Source organism: Petaurus breviceps, unplaced genomic scaffold (genome assembly GCF_028583685.1).
Source record: "Petaurus breviceps papuanus isolate PSGF00001 unplaced genomic scaffold, PetGlider_PUasm1.0 355, whole genome shotgun sequence".
NCBI classification, from domain to species: domain Eukaryota; kingdom Metazoa; phylum Chordata; class Mammalia; order Diprotodontia; family Petauridae; genus Petaurus; species Petaurus breviceps.
In genome coordinates this window covers 798,465-808,047 of record NW_027186289.1, presented here as the reverse complement: position 1 = coordinate 808,047, position 9,583 = coordinate 798,465, and the positions used below count along the sequence as shown (strand labels likewise).

General features: G+C 54.4%; 1 protein-coding gene across 2 annotated transcripts in view; it reads right to left on the bottom strand.

Moving 5' to 3' along the window:
* Positions 1–3,121: 3,121 nt before the first annotated feature.
* LOC138168266 (NACHT, LRR and PYD domains-containing protein 14-like) overlaps positions 3,122–9,583 on the bottom strand; it is a 21,877-nt gene continuing 15,415 nt past the window's right edge. The window contains exons 8-11 of one of the 2 annotated variants that reach the window (XM_069097320.1): positions 8,061–8,231; positions 7,702–7,872; positions 6,870–7,040; positions 3,122–5,978 (exon numbers count right to left, since the gene is read on the bottom strand). In XM_069097320.1, coding sequence (XP_068953421.1) covers positions 5,837–5,978; positions 6,870–7,040; positions 7,702–7,872; positions 8,061–8,231 — 655 coding nt within the window. In that variant the 3' untranslated portion in view covers positions 3,122–5,836. Of the gene's footprint in view, positions 5,979–6,869; positions 7,041–7,622; positions 7,873–8,060; positions 8,232–9,583 lie in introns of those variants that run through there. The other variant, XM_069097321.1, reaches the window with a different exon arrangement.

Below are 9,583 nucleotides of genomic sequence, written 5' to 3'. Positions count from 1 at the left end.
TTCAGCTCTGCAGCATTTCCCCAATATGCCCCCTTCTCTTCTCTGACACAGCCACCACCACCCCCCAAAGGCCCTTATCACTCCATGCCTGGACTATGGCAATAGCTGCTGGGGGAGGGGCTTGCCTGCCTCAAGTGTCACCCCACTCCACTCCATTCTCTATTCATCCACCAAATGGATATTCCTAAAGATTCTATGTCACCCCACCCCCTACTCAATAAACTCCAGGGGCTTCCTTTGAGGACCAAATATAATGTCCTCTAATATAAATTACAGAATCTAATAGTTGGAAGGGGGCTGTCATCAGACAGCTAGCCTAATAATACTCAGAAAGGAATCCCAGTGATAATTTTATCTGGCAATTGGCCAATCCAGTTTCTGACTGAAGGGCTCCAAGTCATTGATTAAAAAACAAAAAAGCAACAGCACCTAACTAAGGACAGATCCCTGAGGCTCTCCACCAGAGATTTCCTGACACATTAACATGGAGCCATTAACAACCTCTTTTTGAGTCCCTCTGTCCAACCAGTTTAAATCCTCTTCATTGCATCGTTGTCTAGCTTGCCTGTCCCTATGTATTCCACAAGAACAGAACGAACTACTTTTCGCACAGCTTTTTAAAATTCCAGGCAAATTCTATGATGTTCCCTCACCTCCAGCCTTAGCTGTCCTGCAAAAAACGAAATGTAAAAATGAGAGAAAAGCAGTTCTGATTTATAAGAGCCTTCAAGGCTGAAAAGTGCTTTGCCATTCATTCAATCTTTACAATTGGTACTGTGATAATTCCCATTTGACAGATGAGGCTCAGGGAAGTTAAGCCAACTGGCCTTGGTGATCCTGAGGACCTGGAGTCGGAAAGACCCTGGAAAAATCAATTTAATCTCGGTCATTTCCCCAACTATGAAACAGGGGTAATTATCTCTCCCAGAGTTGTGAGGATCAAACAAGATGGCATTTGTAAAGTGCTTGATACGTCCTTGTTTTAATTCCCCCTCTCCCCACACTCACGCCTCATCTCATTCAGGGCGAGGGGGAGGGTGGAAGGGGCGCGCGTTCGCAAAGTACGGCGTTGGCTAGCTTCTCGCCGCGCCCCTCCCCAACCACGCGCTCATTGGCCTGCTTCTGGGGGCGGGGCTGAGTGACCATCCAATCATCAGGCCGCTCCGTCAGTCGCTGACGGAGGCGGGGGTTGAGGCCTGGCCAGGCAGCATGCATGTAGCCGGGGCTCCGTGGGGCCTGAACAGAAACTGCAGCTTCACTGCCCCCTCCTCCTCCTCCTCCTCCTCCTCCCCTTCCCCTCTCCCCCTCCTCTCCCTCCTCCCCTCCTTCTTCTTCCTAATCTTCCTTCTCCTGCTCTCCCCTCCCCCTCCTCATCTCTGCAGTCAGAGTACCTGACCCGCTCGGCTCCCACGGCCGCCCCGCGTGGCCATCTAAGGCCTCTTGGCCCCTTGGTCTTCAGTCTCCCGATCTGTACCGCTCCACACCTCGGTGCCGGCCCGGGGCTCGCCTTGCTGGGTTCAGACGCGGCTCAGACAGCTGTGGGTACCTCCCTGCGCCCTGGCAGAGCCCCCAGACGGGAGCCCGGGCCCGCCTGCTGCTCTGGACAGGCTCCTGTCGCATCCACTGGATATACTTATGCACGTCCTGAATTTAGGTCCCTGAGCAGAGTTTCTATGCCCAAAGTCTTTAAACTGTGCATGCCCTTTGACCCCGCACCGCCCCTGCTAGGCCTATGCTACAAGCAGCTAGTGGTGTTGGACAGACCCGGCCTCAGGCACTTACTAGCCAAGCGACCTTGAGCAAGTCATTGCTTCACCTCAGTCTGTTCAGTTTCTTCATATATAAAATTGGTCTCATAAACAGTAGAAGTTGTGAGGATCAAGTACTTGTAAATGCACTTAGCAGAGTGCCCGGCACATAGTAGGGCCTATACATAAGTGTTTGTTGTCTCCCCCCCAACCCTAAAGAGATCAAAGAAAGGAAGAGGATGCTGTGCACAGAAATGTTTATATATAACAGCTGCTTTTGTAGTGGGCCAAGAGTGGGAAGGCCAGAGCGTGCCCCAGCTGGAGAAGGGCTGAATGCATCCTGGTGCAGGCATGGAGAGAGTGACTTCTATGACCACGATGCTGCAGAGACAAACAGCTTCAGAAGACAAGGACCCTGACCATCCCTCCTTCTGACAGAGGCAGACTTTTGCAAGTGGCCAGCTTTGCCAGAATCCGTCTTGCTTGACTACACCTTTGGTACAAGGCTTTTGTTTTTCTCTCTTGAATGGGGTGGGAGTGGGGGTTGGGAAGAAGAGAAAATGGATTTTCATTATATGATTTTTCAAAATAAATATTAAGCACATGGAGTTTAATTTGGGGGGACTTCTACTCCATCACCTGAGCACAGTGTCTGGTACCCTGGATGGGAACTGGTCCAGCCATTCTGAAGAGTAGTTTGGAACTCTGCCCAAAGGGCCATCAAACTGTGCATACCCTTAGATCCGGCAATACCCCTACTAGGCCTGTATCCCACAGAGATCAAAGGAAAAGGGCCCATTTGCACAAAATATAGCAGCTCTTTTTGGGGTGGCAAAGAATTGGAAATAGAGGAGGGGATGCCTATCAATGGGGGAACGGCTGGCCAAGTTGTAGCATGTGATTGCGCTTTAAGCAATGATGAGGGGGGTGGTTTCAGCAGAACCGAGTGAAGGGGCAGCTAGGTGAGGAAGTGGAAACAGCACTGGACTAGAATCAAGATTCCGCTTTCTGAGTTCAAACCTAGCCTCGGACACTTCCTAGCTGTGTGACCCTGGGTAAGTCCCTTCACCCGCTTTGCCTCCATTTCCTCATCTGTAAAATGATCTGGAGAAGGAAATGGCAAACTGCTCCAGTATATTCATCAATAAAACCCCAAAATGGAGTCAGGGAGAGGTGGACACGACTGAAACAGCTAAAGAACAAGTGAGCAGAAGGAGCAGAAGGAGCAGAAGGAACCCTGTATGGTAATAATCACCTGCAAATGGCTTGGCTGGTCTTATCAATACAAAGATCCAAGACAATTCCAAAGGACTCATGATGAAAAATGCTATTAAGAGAGACCTGGTGAACTCCGAGGGCAAACTGAAGCATCCTTAAAACCAAACAAACAGCTTTATTTTTCTTAGTTTTTATTTACAGTTTTTTGTCCATAATATGGCTAATATGGCTGCACGTGTATAATCTATATCAAATTGCTTGCCTTCTCAAGGAGGGGGAAGGGCAGGGAGAGAGAGAATTTGGAACTAAAAAAATTCTTAGTAGTATTTTATTTTTTCCAACTACATGTAAAGAAAATTTTTAACATTCATTTTAAAAAAATTCTGAGTTCCAAATTTTCTGCCCCCTCCCTCCTCCCTAACATGGTAAGCAATTTGATAAAGGTTATATATATATGTGCAATGATGTAAAACATATTTCCATTCAGTCAAATTGTGAAAGAAGAACCAGACCAAAATTAAAAAAAACACCAAAAAATATTTAAGTGAAAATAATATGCTTCAGTATTCAGACTAAAAATTTTTTAAATGAATGCTAAAAACTGTTCTTACATGTAACTGAAAAAAACCCAGAATGTTAATATAACACTTGACAGATGGACGGCACATTCATTTCACTGGCATGGTCACTGATTTAATTTATCCACCCACAGACCATTTGCTCCCAAATGATGGGAAAAAGTAGACATGAGTATGGTCACCTTTCCCACCCCACAAAGCCCTTCCTCATGTAAACCCCCAACTGGGTACATGGTGGGGGGAGGCTGAGGAGTTTTGGTTTGGCTCAGGTGGTGCCTTTCCAATGAAGGATGGGCACACATACCCACTGACAACCCCACAGAGAGGGCTGTATACTCAGTAACAGCTCTCTTTAATGGGGTGGATTCCCAGGCCACTCTCTTACTGAATTGGGATGGTCACTGGCTTCATCTGTGGGGTAAGCAGCTACCTCTTTGTGCTGGTGTACAAAAGGTCCATCCCAGACTTGAGTCTTTCTTACTCCTCTGAGATCGTCTGAATAGCAGAGCTAAAAACAGACTTGGGTTCTTTGGGGAGGAGAGGTCCTGGACCCAGCTGCGTGGCTGTGGGAAGCTCAAAAGATGACAGCTACAGAAAGGGAACCACTCAGTCCAAGTGCTAACGTTCCAGAACCTGCCTCCTGGACAAAGGCATGATCCCATCTTCCAGAAAGAGTAGTGACCACCTCTTAGGAGAGAAGACACAATCGTGGAAGCCAGAGGGCGAAAGCCACGCCACGGGGGATCAAAAGGCCCTCCAATGAGTTATCTGGACAGCCCAGGTACTGATGCCTGCCTATGCAGTCTCAAAGTCACTTACCCTCTGCAGAGAATCCAGCCATTTAGGGGAGTGTCGTCAGGCTGGATATGGTATGTGTCTCTGGGATGAAAGGGGGACTCACCAGGCTCCCCATCAAGCCCCTCCAAATAGGGCTCCCTTAAGAACAAAGTCACACACGTGGGGAAAAACAAGAAGGCCAGGCACCCCTAAGGATCTCTGGGACAAAAATGGGCTGGTTGGCCTTCTCATTTCCCCCCTGAGGAAGGACCCAAAATACAGGGCGCTGCTGACCCTGAAGTACAGCCCTCACTCGAGGGGAGAATCATTCTGTTTAGAGGCTCCTAATGAGTCCCTGAATCTTCTATAGATGAACTATAGTCTGTCCTGCACCAGCATACACCTTTTTACCATGGGTACTTGTATGGGAGCCAAGACCCTTTTATCCACATTTGAGAAAAACAAGACACAAGCTCTTTTAACTGTATCCTAAAATTTCCCAGAGGCAATTCTGGGGAGTCACCTTGTGGCAATAACATGAGCTAAGGAGAGGGTGACTGCGTGAGTCCCCCAAAACGAGCCCTGCCAGGGGAAGGCCAGAGCTTGGGGTGCTGGCCACAGGGTAGAGGACAATTCTTCACTGACTACTGGTCCACATGTCGCTCTCCTCATTGGACCATGCACTTCTAAAGGGCAGGAGCTGTCTCGGTAGCCCCAGAATGTGACATGGTGCCTTTCAATATGGAGAAGGGGCATTAAAGGCCTGCTGGAGGACTGGCCCCACATGGATACCACACAGGGTGCCCCCTTTGACTCTCCTCTCCCCTCCTGTCCTGTACTTCTCTCTCCCCAAGCCCCTTGGCAGGTAGGGGTATTTTCCAAATGGGGAAACTGAGGGCCAGAGGGTCGAGTATCCTCAAGTCACCCATCACGAACCAATGACCCAGCAGCAGCTCATGGACTTCCTTCCAATTACTCCCTGAAAGTTTTCCAACTGAAGGGAACCATGTGGCAAAACAGAGAGGGTCCTCGGCTGGGCATGCCAGGAGCTGAGCTCCAGGGCTGGCTCTGATGTCACCCAACCTGTGGCTACTCGTCCACAGTGGTCAGCCAGGCCCAGGCCTTGCACACAGTAGGCACTTAACTGACTGACCAACCTCTGTGGGTGTGGCCTGTCAACAGAGTGGGCTGGACCAGATCATCTCCTGTCCCCTCCAGCTCTAAATACTAGAAACACAAGCAAACAGAATGCAGAGAAAAGAATCAGTCTGTATTTGATTCATCCACGAAGGCATCTAGAGGAAGAGGGACGTGGGCACTGCGTGGCCACTGGTGGCTGAAGGAGCATGGAGGACCGGGGAGCTCGCAGGGTGCACGGGTGGCCTGTGACACCCACAGGCACCGGTCCACGACTCCCACACCCGGGGACACGCACCATCGCCCCTCTGGTCCCACAGGACCTTGCGACAGACTGAAGAAGGGGGAGCAGGGGAGAGGACAGGGGAGGGCAGCAGGTCACGTCTCCAGCCACCAGGAAAAACCATATTCCTCAGGTTCGTAACTGTACCAGTCGCCGGTGATGATCAGGTGTGGTTTGCTCTCCTGGGCTGCCTTCAGCATTCTCTGGGCATCCTCGCTGAACGCCTCCCTCCACAGCCTGGGGAAGGAGCAAAGGTTTGTCAGCATCTTGGAGGGGGTGGGGTGATGGGCATTCATTAAGCCCCTCCTAGGTGTGAGGTGCCGCCCATAGCATGGAAGGGCCTCTCCTAAGGCCCACGCTCCAAGCCCTCACCCCTGAAGCCCCTGCCTCCCCGGTCATGCCTCCCACTCACTTGGGCCTTGGCTGTCTCGCCCCAGGTTTTCCTGTGGGGTCAGTCCTACTATGTAACTTGCTACATGGTCTTGGGGAAGTCCCTTCCTCAATCAGGGCCTCAGTTTCCTTCTGCGGAAGGGGGGTGTGTGGCCCTCTCAGGCACATGTCAGATGGAGCTGGCCCAGGAGAGGGCACAGGTCCCAGACCTAGGCTCAGAGGTCAAGGCCAAATGGGAACGAAGCCTCTGTGGGACAGCCCTGAAGGACAAGGATGCAATTCTTATTTCTGTATCTTGTCAAGTGCACATTAGAGCGTTAGAATGCACGCGTTCACTCGCCACGGGGCTTTCCACAGAGCTCAGCCTCACCAGCCCGATACCCTGAGTGCTTTCGTGGCTCTCCAAGGGTGACAAGACCCCCTCTCCTCACACAAGGCGCCTCCACAGCAGTGACCACACTCCGCTCTTGGAGGCTGGCAGTGGGCGTGACTATGGCCCCCTCCAAAAGTACGCGCTTCATTTCTCCACAGCCGTGGCCACAGTCATGGGCAAGTGCACCAACCCCACAAGCCACGGCCTGAGCGGGCTGGGCCCTTCCGCTCACTGTGACCTGCTGGGCCGGCCCCCCAGAGCCCGGGGCTTGAAGAAGGATGTTCCTAGAGAGCCCTGTGCCCCCCGGGATTGGGGCAGGCTGGTGCACGGGCCGCCCAGAGCACCGCATCCCAGAGGGCACTTACGCCAGGATCTGCAGGCTGCACTCAGGCTGCTCTAAGGCCTCACACAGCAGCTTCACGCCCTCGTCCCACAAGGCGTTCTGGGCTAGGTCGAGGCTCCTCAGCCTCCGATTGCAGACGAGAACAGAGGAGAGATCCTGACAGCAAACGGCACTGAGCTGGCATCTCTCCAGCCTACCAGAGGGAGACAAGCAGGGTCGTGAAAACGGCCCGGCCCAGAGAGGTGGGGGGCGACGGGAAGCCAGGGGCATGGAGGCCAGCCCCACCTGTGTCTGGGCTGGGACACACTCCTCCCCCTCCCCCTGCAAGGTCATGAGGCTTGTCTTGGCCCCCACCCTCCTGGAACAGCCTCCTCCACTGCTCCCTGTCCCCCCCTCACCCCATCCCAGGCCTTCCTCTCTCTAGGCCTTTCCACTCTTGCAACTTCAACTGTCCCCTCTCCTCCCAAACACAGACCTCGTGCCTCTGACCTCTCTCTAGAGCTTGGTCTAGACTCATCTGTCTACCCGCCTGCGGGACGGCTCCATCCAGCTGTGTCCAGGGCACCCCGACTTCAACGTGGCTGACACTGACCTCGGCACTGCTCTGGGCAGGGCTCCCATCACTTCTCCAGCTGCCCCCTTCCCAGCCTGGTGACCCTGGAGTCCCCTTTGACCTTCCTCCCCTCCTTACAGAGGGCCAAGGACATGGCTGGAGAATACCTGCTTTTCCTCCTTCCCCTTCAGCTCCCCCTAAGTTCTGAGATGCCAATTCTACCTATCGTAATTTCCAGAAGAAAGGCCTGCGTGGGGATGTCGGGAGAGTCGCCGGGGCCCTCTGGGCATGCCGCACCCACCCAAGCCTCTGAAGCTGGCAGTCGGGGTGTCTCAGGGCCTCGCACAGCAGTTTGACCCCCTCGTCTTTGAGGGCGTTGTGGCCCAAGTTCAGGCTCCGCAGTCTGCGATTGAGGACAAGCGCGTCCGAGAGGTGCCGACAGCAGGCCTCGGTGAGGAAGCAGACCAGGACGCTGCGGGAGAGGCCCGGGAAGGTAGGCATCAGGGAACCGGAGCGAGCCCGGCAGGGTGGCCCCGGAGCACCTAGCATGGTGCCTGCCCCACCTCCCCAGAGGGCGCCAGGCCTGTGGTCACCGTTCTTGTCACAGGGCACCCAGAGCTGCCCACAGGTTCCACACACAGAAGGTGTTAAATAACTTACTCCAGGGCCTGCAGGCTGCACTGCGGATGCCCCAAGGCCACACACAGCAGCTTCATGCCTTCGTCTCCAAGCTCATTCTCCCCCAGATCCAGGTGAGTCAGTGTCTTGTTGCTGAGGAGGGCGGCGGAGAGGTCCTGGCAGCCCGTGGCAGTGATGCCGCAGCTCCACAGCCTGCAGGACGCAGGGGAGAGGTGGGCGCAGGCAGGCAGACGAGGGACACAGACACCACCCACATGCACCCATACGTGAGTCCATCCAGCTCCCAGCTCCCCTCTAGCTCAGGACACAGCATCTCCCATCCCCAGCATCCTCAGGGGCCTTGGGAAGGGCCCTCAGGAGCAGGCCGTGTTTGGGGAGAGGGACCCCACTGAGCCCCTAGGCCGGCCAGCTCTAGCTGTCAGTCAGCTTTCAAGCCCAAGCCTCTGCAGCTGCCCCCTCCGTTCAGCCTCAGTCCCAGCCGCCCAAGGCCCGGCCCTCCTTCCGCACAGAGGTCACCCGAGGGCCTGACTTTGAGGTTTCGGGAAGGGAAAGACTCAGGATGGTGGCTGGAGAGGCAGGCAAATTTAACAGAGGCAACAGAGAAAGGCTCCCCAGGTAGCACAGCCCCATGGGCTCAGCTGCCCTGGGGCACTGGGTGACATGGAAGGGGGCCTGTCCCACCCGTTGGAAGCCAAAGATGGGACCGGGATGGCCCACCTGCCACCGGGATTCACTACAACAAGGAGTGTCCATGAGGGCCCCGGTAGGTACACACCCACACAGCCCCCCAGTCTGGGCTGCAGGCCCCCAGCCAACAGAGCCTGCCCTGGGCAGTCAGAGAGACTCTTACGAGAATGACCAAACCTTAGGAGCATCAAATAACCCGCGGCAGACCAGGGGAGAGAGAAGGGCATTCAGGAGAGCCTGGGAGCCAGCCCAGCCCAGGAGACAGAGAACCCAGCTCTCCACCACCCCGAGCCGGAAGCGACCACATGCCTGAGTGAGGGCAGTCTGTGCCTGGCCTCACGGCATGCACAGTCCTCCAGACCTCAGAGCCCTCTAGAACATGGTGCCTTACGTGCCCCCACTACCTTCCTGGAGGTTCCCACGGCTGGTGAGCATGAGGAGACGTCCCAGGGATCACCAGGCCAGACAGCCCCCAGTTCCAAAAGGCCAACTCTGGCCTCCTCCCCACCCTGGGGCCTCCCCCTTTCTCCCCTCTGGTATGGGGGTCCAGGCCAAGCTGCCTTTATTCCTCTCTGGCCCGGTTCCTTGTCTCCCTCCTCCTGCCAGGCCCCTTCATCCTCCTTCACCACACCCCCAACTGACACTTCTCCTCTCCCTCTGCTGCACAGTCTTCTCAAGTTAGAAAACCAGCTCTGCGGGGCATGTTGGCAGCTGAGAACAGCACCCTGGATGAGGGCAGGCTAAGAAGGCCTCCCGCCCTGCCCACCTATCTCTCCTTTCCTCTCCTCCTTCCCTCCTTTCTTTCCTCTTTCCCTCTCTCCTCTCCTTCTTTCTTCTCTCTCCTCTCCCTCTCACCT